General features: G+C 36.7%; 1 protein-coding gene across 1 annotated transcript in view; it reads left to right on the forward strand.

Annotated features, from left to right (window-relative positions):
* MMP16 (matrix metallopeptidase 16) overlaps positions 1-17,788 on the forward strand; it is a 354,140-nt gene that overhangs the window by 322,837 nt on the left and 13,515 nt on the right. Inside the window, exon 8 of the mRNA XM_027089737.1 lies at positions 13,110-13,260. Within this exon, the coding sequence (XP_026945538.1) occupies positions 13,110-13,260 (151 nt within the window). The remainder of the gene's footprint in view (positions 1-13,109; positions 13,261-17,788) is intronic.

Genomic DNA, 17,788 nt, shown 5'->3' on the forward strand with positions numbered 1-17,788 from the left:
TATCTCTCCAGCTGTTTGTATCATCTTTAATTACTTTCAGCAGTGTCTTATAATTTTCTGCATACAGGTCTTTTGTCTCCTTAGGTAGGTTTATTCCTAGGTATTTTATTTTTCTTTTTGCTATGGTAAAAGGTACTGTTTCCTTAACCTCTCTTTCAGATTTTTCATCATTAGTGTATAGGAATGCAAAACATTCATCTTCCTTAATTTTGTATCATGCTAATTTACCAAATTCATTGATTAGCTCTAGTAGTTTTCTGGTAGCATCTTTAGGATTCTCTATGTATAGTGTCATGTCATCTGCAAGTAGTGACACTTTTACTCCTTCTTTTCCAACTTGGATTCATTTTATTTCCTTTTCTTCTCTGATTGCTATGGCTAAAACTTCCAAATCTATGTTGAATAATAGGGGTGAAAGTGGACAACCTTGTCTTGTTTCTGATCTTAGTGGAAATGGCTTCAGTTTTTCACCATGGAGACCGATGTTGGCTGTGGGTTTGTCATATATGGCCTTTATTATGTTGAGATAAGTTCCCTCTATGCCTACTCTCTGGAGATTTTTTATCATAAATGGTTGAATTTTGTTGAAAGCTTTTTCTGCATCTATTGAGATGATCATATGTTTTTTCTCCTTCAGTTTGTTAATATGGTTTATCACATTGATTGATTTGCATGTACTGAAGAATCCTTGCATTGCTGGGATAAACTCCTCTTGATCTCAGTGTATGATCATTTTCATGTGCTGTTGGATTCTGTTTGTTAGTATTTTGTTGAGGATTTTTACATCTATGTTCATCAGTGATATTGGTCTGTAAATTTCTTTTCTTGTAACATCTTTCTGTGGTTTTGGTATAAGGGTGATGGTGGCCTTGTAGAACGAGTTTGGGACTGTTTCTCTCTCTGCTATATTTTGGAAGAGTTTGAGAAGGATAGGTGTTAGCTCTTTTCTAAATGTTTGATAGAATTCACCTGTGAAGCCATCTGGTCCTGGGTTTTTGTTTACTGGAAGATTTTTAATCACAGTTTCAATTTCAGTGCCTGTGATTGGTCTGTTTACATTTTCTATTTCTTCCTGGTTCAGTCTCAGAAGGTTGTGCTTTGCTAAGAATTTTCCATTTCTTCCAGCTTGTCCATTTTATTGGCATATAGTTGCTTAGTGTCAGTTGTTACTTCTCCTTTTTCTGTTCTAATTCTGTTGATTTTATTCTTCTCCCTTTTTTCTTGATGAGTCTGGCTAATGGTTTATCAATTTTGTTTATCTTCTCAAAGAACCAGTTTTTTAATTTTATTGATTTTTGCTATTGCTTTCTTCATTTCTTTTTCATTTATGTCTGATATGATCTTTATGATTTCTTTCCTTCTGGTAACCTTCGGGTTTTGTTTTTTATTTCTTTCTTTCTCTAATTGCTTTAGGTGTAAGTTTAAGTTGTTTATTTGAGAAGCTTCTTGTTTCTTGAGGTGGGATTGTATTGCTATAATCTTCCGTCTTAGAACTGCTTTTGCTGCATACCATAGGTTCTGGGTCATTGTGTTTTCATTGTCATTTGTCTCTAGGTATTTTTTGATTTCTGCTTTGATTTCTTCAGTGACGTCTTAGTTATTTAGTAGTGTATTGTTTAGCCTCTATGTGTCTGTATTTTTTACAGGTTTTTTCCTGTAATTATTATCTAGTCTCATAGCATTGTGGTTGGAAAAGATACTTGATATGATTTCAATTTTCTTAAATTTACCAAGGCTTGATTTGTGACCCAAGATATGGTCTCTCCTGGAGAATATTCCATAAACACTTGAGAAGAAAGTGTATTCTGTTGTTTTTGGATGGAATGTCCTATAAATATCAATTAAGTACACCTTGATTAATGTATAATTTAAAGGTTGTGTTTCCTTATTTATTTTCATTTTGGATGATCCGTCCATTGGTGAAAGTGGAGTGTTAAAGTCCCCTACTATGATTGTGTTACTGTTGACTTCCCCTTTTAGGGCTGTTACCATTTGCCTTATGTATTGAAGTGCTCCTAAGTTGACTGCATAAATGTTTACAATTGTTATATGTTTTTCTTGGACTGATCCCATGATCATTATGTAGTCTGCTTCTTTGTCTCTTGTAATAATCTTTATTTTAAAGTCCATTTTGTCTTAGATGAAAATTGCTACTCCAGCTTTCTTTTGATTTCTGTTTGCATGGAATATCTTTTTCCATCCCCTCACTTTGATTGTATGTGTCCTTAGTTCTTAAGTGGGTCTCTTGTAGACAACATATATACAGGTCTCCTCTTTGTATCCATTGAGTCAGTCTATGTCTTTTGGTTGGAGCATTTAATCCATTTACATTTAAGGTAATTAACAATATGTATGTTCCTATTACCATTTTTTTAATTGTTTTGGGTTTGTTATTGTAGGTCTTTTCCTTCTCTTGTGTTTCTTGCCTAGAGAAGTTCCTTTAGCATTTGTTCTAAAGGTGGTCTGGTGATGCTGAATTCTCTTAGCTTTTGCTTGTCTGTAAAGGTTTTAATTTCTCCATTGAATCTGAATGAGATCCTTGCTGGGTAGAGTAATCTTGGTTGTAAGTTTTCCCTTTCATCAGTTTAAACATGTCTTGCCACTCCCTTCTTGCTTTCAGTGTTTCTGCTGAAAGATCAGCTGTTAACCTTATGGGGATTTCCCTGTTTGTTATTTTTCCCTTGCTGCTTTTAATATTTTTTCTTTGTTTTTAATTGTTGATAGTTTGATTAATATATGTCTTTGTGTGTTTCTCCTTGGATTTATCCTCTATGGGACTTTATTTGCTTCCTGGTCTTGATTGACTATTTCCTTTCCCATATTAGGGATTTTTCAACTATAATCTCTTCAAATATTTTCTCACTCCCTTTCTTTTTCTCTTCTTCTTCTGGACACCTATATTTCGAGTGTTGGTGTGTTTAATGTTGTCCCAGCAGTCTCTAAGACTGTCCTCAATTATTTTGATTCTTTTTTTCTGTATTCTGCTCTGTAGTAGTTATTTACACTCTTTTATCTTTCAGATCAGTTATCCGTTATTCTTCTTCAGTTATTCTATTGATCCTTTCTAAAGAGTTTTTATTTTCATTTATTGTGCTGTTCATCATTGTTTGTTTGCTCTTTATTTCTTCTAGGTCCTTGTTAAACATTTCTTGTATTTTCTGCATTCTATTTCCAAGATTTTGGATCATGTTTGCTATCATTACTCTGAATTCTTTTTCAGGTAGACTGCCTATTTTGTCTTCATTTTTTAGGCCTGGTGGGTTTTTACCTTGCTCCTTCATCTGTTGTGTGTTTCTCTGTCTTCTCATTTTGCTTAACTTAGTGTGTTTGGGGCCTCCTTTTTGCAGGCTGCTGGTTCATATTTCCTGTTGCTTTTGGTGTCTGCCCCCAGTTGACAATGTTGATTCAGTGGGTTGTGTAGGCTTCCTGGTGGACGGGACTAGTGTCTGTGTTCTGGTGGATGAGGCTGCATCTTGTCTTTCTGGTAGGGAGGTCCACATCCTGTGGTGTGTTTTAGGGTGTCTGTGACCTTATTATCATTTTAGGCGTCCTCTCTGCTAATGGGTGGGGTTGTGTTCCTGTGTTGCTAGTTGTTTGGCATAGCTTGTCCAGCACTGTAGTTTTCTGGTTGTTGAGTGGAGTTGGGTCTTAGCATTGAGATGGAGATCTCTTGGAGAGCTTCCACCATCTGATATTATGTGGATCCAGGAGGTTTTTGGTGGACCAATTCCTGAACTTGGCTCTCTCACCTCTGAGACACAGCCCTGACGCCTGGCCGGAGCACCAGGATCCTGTCAGCCACATGGCTCAGAAGGAAATGGAGAAAAAAAGAAACAAAGAATAAAATAAAATAAAGTTATTAAAATAAAAACCAAAAAATAATTATTAAAAATATTAAAAAATCAAAGTCAATTGAAAAAGGAAAAAAAAAGGAAGAAAGAGAGCAACCAAACCAAAAAAACAAATCCAACAATTATAACAAGTGCTAACAGCTATACTAAAAGAAGAAAAAACAAAACAAAACAAAACAAATCAAATAAACAAGCAAAAAAAAAAAACCCAGACAGAGAGAACCCTAGGGCAAATGGTAAAACAAAGCTGTACAGACAAATTCATACAAAGAAGCATACACATACACACTCACACAAAGAGAAAAAGGAAAAAGAAAAAAAATATATATATATAAAGAGAAAAGGAGGAAGAGAACAATCAAATCAATAAACAAATCTACCAATGATAATAATCTCTAAATAGTAAACTAAGATAAACATAAAACCAGAGAAAAATTGGATGTAGAAAGCAAACCCCAAGTGTACTGTTGCTCCCAAAGTCCACTGCCTCAATTTTGGGATGATTTATTTTCTATTCAGGTATTCCACAGATGTTGGGTACATCAATTTGATTGTGGAGATTTAATCCGCTGCTCCTGAGGCTGCTGGGAGAGATTTCTCTTTCTCTTCTTTGTTTGCACAGTTCCTGGGTTTCAGCCTTGTATTTGACCCCACCTCTGTCTGTAGGTCGCCTGAGGGCGTCTGTTCTTTGCTCAGACAGGACAGAGTTAGAGTAGCAGCTGATTAGGGGGCTCTAGCTCACTCAGACTGAGGGGGAGGGAGGGATATGGAATGTGGGGCAAGCCTGTGGTGGTAGAGGCCAGCATGATATTGCAACAGCCTGAGGCGTGCCATTTGTTCTCCTGGGGAAGTTGACCCTGGATCACGGGACCCTGGCACTTGTGGGCTGCACAGGTTCCCAGGAAGGGAGGTGTGGATAGTGACCTGTGCTTGCACACAGGTTTCTTGGTGGCCGCAGCAGCAGCCTTAGCATTTCATGCCCGTCTGTGGTGTCCATGCTGATAGCTGTGTCTCGCACCCATCTCTGGAGCTCATTTAGGTGGTGCTCTGAATCCCCTCTCCTCGCGCACCCCGAAACAATGGTCTCTTGCCTCTAGGCAGTTCCAGACATTTTCCCAAACTCCCTTCTGGCTAGCTGTGGCACACTTACCCCCTTCAGGCTGTGTTCACGCAGCCAACCCCAGTCCTTTCCCTGAGATCTGACCTCTGAAGCCTGAGCCTCAGTTCCCAGCCCCCACCCACTCCGGCAGGTGAGCAGACAAGCCTCTCTGGCTGGTGAGTGCTGGTTGGCATGGATCCTCTGTGTGGGAATCTCTTTGCTTTGCCCTCCAACCCCCTGTTGCTCTTCTCTCCTCTGTGGCTCCAAAGTTTTCCACCCGCCACCCCCCATCTCTGTCAGTGAAGTGGCTTCCTTGTGTATGGAAACTTTTTCTCCTTCACAGCTGCTTCCCAGAGGTGCAGGTCCCATCCCTATTCTTTTGTCTCTGTTTTTTCTTTTTTCTTTGGCCCTACCCAGGTACGTGGGGAGTTTCTTGCCTTTTGGGAAGTCTGAGTTCTTCTGCCATTGTTCATTATGTGTTCGGTTCGAGTTGTTGTAGGTGTATTTCTGATGTATTTGTGGGGAGGAAGGTGATCTCTACATCTTACTCCACCATCTTAAAGGTCTCCCTCTGTCACATTGATTGATTTGTGCATATTTAAGAATCCTTGCATCCCTAGGATAAATCCCACTTGATCATGATGTATGATCCTTTTAATGTGTTGTTGGGTTCTGTTTGCTAGTATTTTGTTGTGGATTTTTGAGTCTATATTCATCAGTGATATTGGTCTTTAATTTTCTTTTTTGTGATATCTTTGTCTGGTTTAGGTATCAGAGTGATGGTAGCCTCATAGAATGAGGTTGTGAGTGTTCCTTCCTCTGTAATTTTTGGAAGAGTTTGAGAAGGATGGGTCTTAGCTCTTCTCTAAATGTTTGATAGAATTCACGGGTCTTAGCTCTTCCCTAAATGTTTCATAGAATTTGCCTGTAAAGCCGTCTCATCCTGAACTTTTGTTTGTTGGAAGATTTTTAATCACAGTTTCAATTTCATTACATGTGATTGGTGTGTTTATATTTTCTATTTCATCCTGGTTCAGTCTTGGAAAGTTATAGCTTTCTAAGAATTTGTCCATTTCCTCCAGGTTGTCCATCTTATTGGCATATAATTGCTTGTAGTAGTCTCTTACGATCTTTTGTCTTTCTGAGGTGTCCCGTGTAACTTCTCCTTTTTTATTTCTAATTTTATTTATTTTAGTCCACTCTCTCCTTTTCTTGATGAGTCTGGCTAAAGGTTTTTCAATTTTGATTATCTTCTAAAAAAATCAGATTTTAGTTTTATTGATCTTTGCTTTTGCTTTCATTGTTTCTATTTCATTTATTTCTGCTCTGATCTTTATGATTTCTTTTCTTCTACTAACTTTGTGGGGGTTTTTTGTTCTTCTTTCTCTAGTTATTTAGGTGTAAGGTTAGATTGTTTACTTGAGGTTTTTTTTGTTTCTTGTGGTAGGATTTTATTGCTATAACCTTCCCTCTTAGAACTGCTCTTGCTGCATCCCATAGGTTTTGGGTCAGTGTGTTTTCATTGTCATTTCTCTCTAGGTATTTTTTGATTTCCTCTTTGATTTCTTCAGTGATGTCTTGGTTATTTAGTAGTGTATCATTTAGCCTCTATGTGCTTGTGGTTTTTTACACTTTTTTTCCTGTAATTTATTTCTAATCTCATAGAATTGTGCTCAAAAAAGATGCTTGATATTTCAATTTTCTTAAATTTACTGAGGTTTGATTTGTGACCCAAGTTGTGATCTATCCTGGAGAATGTTTCATGTGCACTTGAGAAGAAAGTGTATTCTGTTTTGTTTTTTTTTAAATTAATTAATTATTTATTTTATTTGTGGCTGCCTTGGGTCTTCATTGCCATGCGTGGGCTTTCTCTAGTTGTGGCGAGTGGGGGCTACTCATTGTTGCGGTGTGTGGGCTTTTCATTGCTGTGGCTTCTCTTGTTGCAGAGCATGGACTCTAAACGTGCAGGCTTCAGTAGTTGTGGCACACATGCTCAGTAGTTGTGGCTCACAGGCTTAGTAGTTGTGGTTCACAGGCTTAGTTGCTCTGCATTATGTGGGATCTTCCCAGTCCAGGTATCGAACCCCTGTCCCCTGCATTGGCAGGCGGCTTCTTAACCACTGTGCCATCAGGGAAGTCCCTATTCTGTTGTTTTTGAATGGAATATCCTATAAATATCAGTCAACTCCATCATTTAAACCTTGTGTTTCCCTATTTATTTTCATTTTCGATCATCTGTCCATTGGTGAAAGTGGGGTGTTAAAAAGTCCCCTACTATTATTGTGTTACTGTCGACTTCCCCTTTTAGAGATGTTACCATTTCCCTTATTTATTGAGGTGCTCCTATGTTCAGTGTATATATATTTATAATTGTTATATCTTCTTCTTGGATTGATCCCTTATCATTATATAGTGTCCTTCCTTTTCTATTGTAACAGTCTTTATTTTAAAGTCTATTTTATCTGATATGAGTATTGCTGCTCCAGCTATCTTTTGATTTCCAGTTGCATGGAATATCTTTTTCCATCCCCTCACTTTCAGTCTGTATGTGTCTGTAGGTCTGAAGTGGGTCTCTTATAGACAGCGTATATATGGGTCTTGATTTTGTATCTATTCAGCCAGACTGTGTCTTTTGTTTTGAGCATTTGATCTATTCCCATTTAAGGTAATTATTGATATGTATGTTCCTACTACCATTATCTTAATTGTTTTGGGTTTGTTTTTGTAGATTTTTTTTATCTCTTCTGTCTCCTGCTTAGAGAATTTCTTTAGCATTTTTTGTAAAGCTGGTTTGGTGGTGCTGAATTCTCTTAACTTTTGCTTTTCTGTAAAGCTTTTGATTTCTCTATCAAATCTGAATGAGATCCTTGCTGTGTAGTGTAATTTTGTTGTAGGTTTTCCCCTTTCATCACTTTAAATATATTCTGCCACTCCCTTCTGGCCTTCAGAGTTTCTGCTGAAAAATCAGCTGATAATATTATGGGGTTTCCTTTGTATATTTTTTGTTGCTTTTCCCTTGCTGCTTTTAATATTTTTTCTTTGTATTTACTTTTTGTTAGTGTGATTAATATGTGTGTTGGCATGTTTCTTCTTGGCTTTGCCCTGTATGGGACTCTCTGCACTTCCTGGACTTGATTGACTATTTCCTTTCCCATGTTAGTGAAGTTTTTGATTATAATGTCTTCAAATATTTTCTCAGAACCTTTTCTCCTTATCTTCTTCTCCTGGTACCCCTATAATTTGAATGTCAGTGCACTTAATATTGTCCCAGATGTTTCTGAGATGGTCCTTAATTCTATTCATTCTTTTTTTTAATTCTGCTCCATGGCAGTTATTTCCATCATTCTATCTTACAGCTCATTTATCCATTCTTCTGCCTCAGTTATTCTGCTATCTATTCTTTCTAGAGTATTTTTGATTTCAGTTATTATGTTGTTTACCACTGTTTGTTTGTTCTTTAGTTCTTCTAGGTCCTTGTTAAATGTTTCTGTATTTTCTTGATTCTATTTCTGAGATTTGGATCATCTTTATGATCATTACTCTGAATTCTTTTTCAGGTAGACTGCCTATTTCCTCTTCATTTATTTGGTTTTGTGTGTTTCTACCTTGCTCCCTTGTCTGCAACATATTTCTCTGTCTTCTCATTTTGTTTAACTTACTGTGTTTGGGGCCTTCTTTCTTTAGGCTGCATGGCTGCAAGGTTGCATTCCCTCAGTCTTTTGGTATTTACTTCCAGTGTTTGAGGTTGGTCCAGTGTCTTGTGTAGGCTTCCTGGTGTGTGTGTGTGGGGGTGGGGGGGGTGACTGGTGCCTGCATTCTGGTGGGTGGAGCTGGATCTTGTCCCTCTGATGGGCAGGGCCATGCCAGATGTTGTATTTTGGGGTGTCTGTGAGTTTAGTATGACTTTAGGCAGCCTGTCTGCTAATGTGTGGGGGTGTATTCCTGTCTTGCTAGTTGTTTGGCATGAGATATCCAGCAGTGGAACTCGCTGGCTGTTGGGTGGGGCCAGGTCTTCTTGTTGAGATGGAGACTTCTGGAAGAGCTCTCACCAATTAATATTCCCTGGGCCCAGGAGTTCTCTGTGATCCAGTGTCCTGGACTCGGCTCTCCCACCTCAGAGGCTCACGCCAACCCCTGGTCAGAGAACCAAGACCCTGCAATCTGCAGAGCATGGAAGAAAAAAAAATAAAGAAAACAAACTGACAAAGAAAAACCCCAAGACAAATGGTTATAGCAAAATCAAACAGACAAACACACACAAAGAAATACAGATACACACAGAAACAGAAAAGAAAAACAAAACAGAGAAAACAAAAAAGAAGAGAGCAACCAAACAAATAAATGAACCCCAAAATGAAAACAATAAAAGTTAAACTAACAAAAACAAAAAACAAATCAAAAGCAGAAAGCAAACTAAAAAAAGTCAAAGTATAAAACAAACACACAAAAATGATGAAAAAAAGAAAGAAGAAAACAAATGAAAAATGGAAAACAACAAAAAAATAAAGTAAAAATTTAAAAATATAGTTAAAAATATAAAAACAAAACAAAGGAACAAAAAACAGGAAAAAATACAATATTACAAAAAAAGTAAAAATAGAAAAAAAACTTATTAAAACATAAAAAAGAAAAGAAAAAATAAAAAAAGAATAATGAAAAAGAACAACAGAATAAACAAAACAATAAAAAATAGTAATAATAATTATTATTTTCCTGTAGCCTCAGCTGTCATTGTGCTTGACTCCAGAGTGAGCCACAGCCAATCTCTGCCTTCCCAGGAAGTCCTCCTATACCTCTAAGTAGGTCTCTGGAACTGACATGGGCACTGTGAGCCCAGCTCAGACTTTGACCTGCCCAACTCCTGCATGTCCTTATCCCCAAACTCCACAGTTGTTAAAGCTAGACCAACCTCAATTGTGGGGACACTCGTCTATTCAGATATTCTACAGATGTAGGGTTTACTAAGCCAATTGCTGGGATTTAATCTACTGCTCCTGCAGCTGCATGGAGAGATTTCCATTCCTCTTCTTTGGTCACACCACCCCTGCAGTTCAGCTTTGCTTTTGGCCCCATCACTTACCTGCCCAGGTGAGAGGGGGCAAAAGCAGTGGCTAACTAGTGCACACTTACTCACTCAGGCAGGGGAGAGGGATGGATATGGCAGCCACAATTGAGATGTGAGGGGAGTGCCTGTGGTGGCAGAGGCCAGCAGGAAGTTGCAGTAGCCTGGGGCTCACTGTTCACTCTCCTGGGGAAGTTGGCCTTGGATCGTGGACCCCTCAACAGTGACGGGCTGCACAAGCCACTGGGAAGTTGTGGGCAGTGAGCTGTGCTTGCTCACAGGACCCTTGGCAGCAGCGGTGGCAGCAGTAGCAGTCAGCTCCTGCCTCTGGGGTCTGAGATAGCAGCTGCAGCTCGTGCCCACCCCTGAAGCTCATGTAGACTGTGTCCTCTGCCTGTGAGCAGAAGAAGCTCCTATGGCAGGCCCGCCCCTCTCCTCATGCACCCCCAACAATGGTTCTTTGACTCTCTGGCAGGCCCAAGCTTCTTCCCAGACTCCCTCATTTGTGGCACACTAGACCCTCAGGCTGTCTTCATGCAACCAACCCCAGTCCTCTCCCTGGGGTCTGACCTCTGAAGCCCAAGTCTCAGAACCAGCTTCCACCTGCTCTGGTGGGTGAGCAGACAAATGTCTCAGGCTATGGAGTGCTGGGACCCTCTGTGCCGGACTCTCTCTGCTTTTCCCTCCATACACCTGCTGCTGTGCTCTCCTCTGAGGCTCTGAAGCTCCCCCTAGTCCCTGCCAGTGAGGGGGCTTCCTAGTGTGAGGAAACTTCTCCCCTTCACAGCTCCCTCCCATAGGTGCAAGTCCTGTCCTGATTCCTTTGTCTTTTTTTTTTTCTTTTGCCCTACCCAGTTACATGGAGATTTTCTTGCCCTTTTGGAAGTCTGAGGTCTTCTGCCAGCATTCAGTAGATGTTCTGTGGGAGTCATTCCTTGTGTAGATGTATTTATAATGTATCTGTGGGGAGAAGGTGTGCTCCATGTCTTACTCCTCCTCCATCTTGAGGGTTCTTCCTTGGCAAAAGATCTTTGATAGAGCTTCTCATTTCCACTCTTCACTCTAAGATCCATTTTCAAAAAAAGACCAAAGATCATCTTCTGAAAATAGGAAACAGACCATATGCCTTTGCTAATTTAATTTCTTTGATGGCTTACCAGTGTACTCAAACTAAGATCCAAGCCCATCATATAGGTTTTCAGTGCTACTATCTTCTTGCTTATTACATTCCAAGGATCTTATTTCAACTTTAATCATATAAAACTCTGCTTTTCTTGGAGCACTCTTCCCAGTATTCTTTGCATAGGTATCACCTTCTTCTCTTTCTTTAAATTTGGCTTAAGTGTTACTTCTTCAGAGATGCTTTCCTGATCTCCTTATTTAAAGTAAGTTCCCCTTATGTTTTCTTTTTCTCAACCCCTGATGTGTTTCCTTTGTAGCATTCAATAGTTTTTCAATTACTATAATTATATTTTTGTGTTTTTGGTTTTCATCTGCTGAATTCACTTGAGTATGGGATGATCAGGGTAGTGATCAGTTCTGTCTTGTTCTCTTTAGTATCCTTGGTACCTAACATGATACTTGGGACACTGGAGGTACTCAACAAATGTTGTTTTAATTTAAAATGATAGCAAATGGTAGTAGAAACTCTTGGGGTAAATAAGATTACCCTGGTTACAAACTAGAGACTCCTACCTAAATCTAGCCTGAAGATGTGTTTTTTTGGTTCATTTGTATTGTGTTGATTTAGGCTAGTAAGTGGTTTTAAATTTTTTTAAATTCCTTTAGGTATAACATGAATGCTACAGTTTATCATAGTCCTCAGCTACAGATAGTATTGAAATATTTTAACAATGAGGAAGGGCTTACATCTAGTAGAAAGGACACAGGATACTTTGTAAGATATTAAGATAATGTTTTACTTTGCCAAATATTAACCTCAAGAGGAGTTAGTTACTCAAGAAGTTGCTTGAGTATAGAAAGATCCAGGATGTGTCTCAATATTTGAATACCTCTGCCACTCCACTCCTGTCATCTCTAGACTGGCCCTTATAAATATTTGAGTTTGTGACACCACTCTGTCCCTGTACAATTTAAAATTAAAAGAGAAGAGGGCAGAGAACAGAGCCTTGGGAAATGTCAACATTCAAGGACTGAGTAAAATAAATGAATCTCAGAGAGAAGCAGCTAGAGAAGAAAGAGCAACAAAAACAAAATGGTTTTCTAGCAGCTCAGGGAGAAAAGTTCTTTAAGTGGGCAACTGTGTCAATAGATAAGGGTGGAAAATTGTAGGCATTGGTGACTCCAGGACAAAAGGTTTCAGTAGACAATAGGTATTAAGTCAACTTTCAGTGGAGTGAGAAATGGTTGCAGACAACTTGAGAGTCATACCAAAGATGGGAGTGGTGTACATAGTCTGCCAGGGCTGTAGGGCATAAGGAAGTGTGTTGTTTGTAGATAATTTCAAAACAGTAATAAAGCTGACTGAAGTTCATCTTTTTTTTAGTATTGCTGTACTCTGGCAATTCTGAACAAGTTTAGGGTTAAAATTTTGCTACCTTCAGTCATCACTCTTAAAGGATAGTGTAACAGCTAGAAGAGGGCATCATGTTAAAAGAGGATGACTTTATTAAACTAGATGGACTTGTGAATGTTTATATATTAAAAGAAAAGGATCAGTCCAGAAGAAGTGTTTTAACAGAGTAGAGGTTGTAATCAGTACAGCAATCTGAGGGCATATAGAATGCCCAACACACAGGAATGATTTAGCCTTGAATGAAAATAAGGCCTCTAATTCCTAGAGGAAGAATCCCTGACCCTTGATTCAAAACTGTTTCAATAGGGCAAGTTCTAGATCTTTTTTATTTCTTAAATTAACACACAAATTCTGATTACATTATTAAGTAAGTTTTCATTTTGTCCACTTTTGAAAATAACATTTATGTTTCAAAAATAATGTCAGTATTCCAGGTGTGACTGCTACTAAGTTATTTCATGGATTTCATGTAAAATAATTTTAAATGCATTGTGTTAGTAGATATATTCTAATTTCTGACATTAAATTAGTGTATTCTGCATTTGCACTTATTTCATACAGGTAACAAATATTGGGTGTTCAAGGACACGACTCTTCAACCTGGTTACCCTCATGACTTGATTACTCTTGGAAGCGGAATTCCCCCTCATGGTATTGATTCAGCCATTTGGTGGGAGGACGTTGGGAAAACCTATTTCTTCAAGGGGGACAGGTCAGTACACACTTCACATGAGGAAAACAGTTAACTAATGTTTAGAGAAGTCAATATATCTAGTCTATAATAGGCATGTACATTTGAGGAAAGAACCTGTGTAGATATAAGCACAAGAATTAATAGAATTGCAACCATTTTTAAACATATTTTAAAATAATATTCAAGGTAAATCTTTCTCTAATATACCCAAGTAATGTGACTTTCTTATGAATGTATATATATAGTATATATTCTTTCTCTTCTGTATAATCTTAACATGCCTATAAAGCTGTATAGGTCGTGTATTTTATCCTTACAATGCATTTTCTTGTAATTTTACTTACTTTACTTAAAAAGTACTTTTAAGAGAGGCTTTTTTTTTGCTTTTATATTTAAAGTTAAATTTTTACACTTTTCACACAGTTAATTTTGAACATTTTCAAATACTTTCAGTTTAGTCATGAGTTCTATTTCTTAGGACACTATTTATTTAGGTACCAGCAGATAGGTGCGATGAGCTAACTAAACTATCACTGGACTAAACACTTTTAGCTTGAAGTATAATATCTCTTGCTATTTTCTGTCATTTCTTTTCCTTTTATGACATTACTAACAGGGTTTGTAAAACAAAGTTAACTATTAGTTTATGACATACAGTAGCCACTAAGCATACTAATTTCACCCCCTGCCTACTTTTTGACAGATATTACATATAAAATATAAGCTGAAGGCTATATTTTTATTATTTTAAATTAATATTAGGTTAAAAAGAAATAAAGATGAAAAATCAAATTTTACTTACACTATTACTAGTTGGGTCAAAATGTGACACTCATAAGTAACCTTCATTGTTAGGTAAAACTTAAATATGTTATTTTACAAGTAAATTTAAAGCACGCACATGCACAAATACACATAAAAACAACAGGTTTTAATGAGCAACAAGCTAATATTGAGTTCGCCTTATAATCTTAACATAATGTAACCCTATAAAATGTCTCCAACTTCATGAGAAAAATAAGGATATAAACCTTGTTTATTTTATACTTTGTAATTTTTGATAGCAAGTGACTTAAAACATTGAGCTTTATCTGTGAACAAAAGGATCCTATCATTTGTGTGCATGGATAAAAATGTATAATTTTATTCTGTTACAAGCTTTTTATACATTAAATTTGTATATATTTCTATGGCAAAATATTCATAGCTTTTAATTCACTATCATGAAACTAAGGTTTGCTGAATGTTTCTTACTAAATCACAAAACAAAATGATTCATCAAACAAAAACTCTATTAATGTAGAAGATACTACTTATCATCACAAAAAAGTATATGACTCTCAGTAAGATATGTGTAGTTAGAGTATGAAAAGAGAAGAATGAAGAAATTGCCACAGCATGGTGACCCCTAATGAAAATAAATCTGTGGACTTATATTCTTTAAAATAACAACCCTCAGGTTGTTAGAGTTTAATTCCTCAGCTGGTTTTAATTGCTTGAATGTACTCTTTCAGGACTAGGTTCAATACAGTCCTGTATTGTCCCCACCCCACCCCCACTCCCAGAAAGGGGTAGAAACAAAAGGCTGAGAAGACACCCTGGAGAAATTAACTTCTACAAGACAAAACATGAAAGCTTAACTTTCATATAACAGCTTTAATGAGGGTTTCATAGATGACAATAAAAACTGCCATTTTATTATCAGTTAGCCATACTTTTAAAAATGTTTCCATTCTAAAAACTTAGCACTTCTTGAAAACATTAAGTTTAGAAATTAAATGTGGGCTACCTCAAGTCAGTGAAATCAATGAAGGTTACATACCAAATTTATAATGGAATAAAGATATAGTAAGTGAGAAAAGGAGTTTTAGTAAATTTATTTCTGACTTGACAAGCTTCATGCAAAATATAACAAAATATATAGAAATAGTTTGATTTTAAGTTCTGCTTAAATAACTGCTTTTATAGGTTTTAAAAATATTTAAAGCAGGATCCCAACTAATTTCCATGTGTGTGATCTTATATATGAGTTCATGAATCACAGATGTTTTATAAACAGATGACTTCATATTTGTATAATTGCTTAATTCCAAAGTCACACAATTTATTAATACATTCATTCTAGATCAAAAGTAGATGGAAAAGACATTAAATTATCTAACTCAAACATTAAAACAACAATTTGCTTATCACTTTTATATGAGAATTCAGTGAGTTTTTCTTCCTTATAGGCATTATATATTTACAATACTTATCAATTTTAACTTTATATATTTTTCCATGTATATTTTGAGTGAAAATATTGAAAACATTTATCTTTATTTATTTCTTCCTCTTATTTCATTGACATTTTTCTGTTTTAAAAAAATGTAAAACAGATTTCTATTTCTCTAAGGTTAAGATCAGAAAAGGATTTTAGAGACAACTTAGTCCTGGTGTAAAAAACTCAATTGCTTTAAGGGATCATGCAAATAATATATACAGTGCTGGGTATAGGAGTAATATATACAGCAGTAGGGAGTGATAGGTACTGTGATGAGCTGGAAAGTACAAATACTCTAGAAAAGCATTCAAAATCAGAATCATTTATATAATTTGCTAGACAAACAAAGCATAACTTTAAATTATATTTGATTCAAGTGCTGCCATATGTCAGTCCTACATCATATTCACTTCCTACCAAAGTCTAGACTGCCTCAGTTACATTCCATAGGTATTCATCCTTCTGTACCTGACTGCCTGTGGTGACAGCATAAATATGAGACAGCCCATTACATTCTCAATAGCTCTAATTCCTTCTTGCATAAGATTTCTGTACTCATCTTGGCATATCTCTCACTCATTTAGTTAAAACATTTTTTGAGCACATACTATGTGACATGTACTAGGTAATGAAGATATAGTAGTAAAAATAAAACACAAGTATTCTTCTCCCATGGTCCTTAGATTCTATTAGGGGAGATAGTTGTAAACAGAGAAGAAATAAATGACCCTGATACATTAACATTGAGAAACACTACAAGAAATATAATAGGTGATGATGTGATAGAGGCTTGTGGGTGGTAAAGAGTGGTTGGGAAATTAGTGTGGAGGTCAAGAAAGGCCTAAATTGTGAAGGGTACACTGATGCAAGGACTTTAGTGGGGAGAAATTTCAACCACACGAAGCTATTCAGAACAGTGTGTTGTAAGTACCTGAAATAGCAGTACAAAAGCAAAAATGTTAGAATATTCAAATCAGAAAAAAATATTGTGGCTACAGCATAGTGGATAAGTGGTCAAGGAGGTCACACAGGTAAGCAGGGACCAGATTATGAGGCCCTGTAGAACATGGCAAAGACTGGATTTTTAATTTTAAGTACAATGGAAAACATTGGAGGGTTTTCAACAGGAAAGTGCATGTTCTGATATGTATTCAAAAACATCATTATGGCCTCCGTGTGAAGAATGGACTTCAAAAGTGGAAGCAAGGAGATTAATTGGTAGGCTGTTGAAGTAGTACAAGGGGACACAATGGTAGCAGTGGAGATGGAGCAAAGAGTACACTTTACATTTTGTATGTAATCATAACAAGTTTTTCTTATGGCTTGGATTTTACAGGTGAGAAAAGCAAATCAAAGACAACATCTAGGTTTATTGCCTAAATAACTGAGTAGATGGTGCCATTTCTGAAGATGTAGCAAAGAAAAGAAGGAATACTGGGGGAAGGGGACTAAGAGTTTGAAATGTTCGTTTTCGGTTTGAGATACCTGCTTACACACCAATTAGAGAAATCAAGCAGGTAGTAACAGTTCACAAGGAAAGGTGGGTTGGAGGCACAGATCTGAGAGTAATTTCATATAAATTGTATTGAAAGTAAGGGCCGACATGAAATCTCATACATATAAAGATAGCTAAAGAAGTGTAGATGAAATGATGGTTCTTTAAACAGATCTGTAAATTCAGATTAAAATGTCCAGTTTCACTGTTTCACATATAGCATGGAACTCAGTCCCTCAGACTCCTACTTGCCCTTTTCTTAATATACTATAATTTGATACTTGGATACATTTTGATCTTCATAGCATTTAGCTCTAAAATGCTATGTTCCTAAATCATCTCAGCATCTTCTCACAAATATACCCAAGACTCTCTTGTCATACTTCATTCTAGGCTGAACCGTTGAGGATTTTAAGACATTTTCAAAGAAAGAAGATAAAATTTAGATCTATTTTGGTTTGTTTTATTATTATTATTACTAATAGCCAAACAGAAAAATACATTTATTTCCTATAGCTTAAGGTGTGTGTTTATGAAGTAATTCCTTTTTGTGTTTTTAAAATTATCCAACAGAGTACAGATTGATATTTTCAATTCTGTTACATTTTTAATAAGGCTTCTGAAGAAAGAGATTTTGTATGATTATTTGGGCGTGAATAAAAGTGGCCCTGAGTTTTGTGATAACAGAGGCAAGTAGTCTGACTCTAGAGTAAGAAAATGAGACAAAGTGGATGAAGAAATGACCGGATCATATGAAATCAACCTTGGAGCCACTTTCTGTTCAGTTT

The sequence above is a fragment of the Aethalodelphis obliquidens genome, unplaced genomic scaffold, assembly GCF_003676395.1.
Source record: "Aethalodelphis obliquidens isolate GAN/ISIS:26980383/991018 unplaced genomic scaffold, ASM367639v1 scaffold68, whole genome shotgun sequence".
NCBI lineage: Eukaryota > Metazoa > Chordata > Mammalia > Artiodactyla > Delphinidae > Aethalodelphis > Aethalodelphis obliquidens.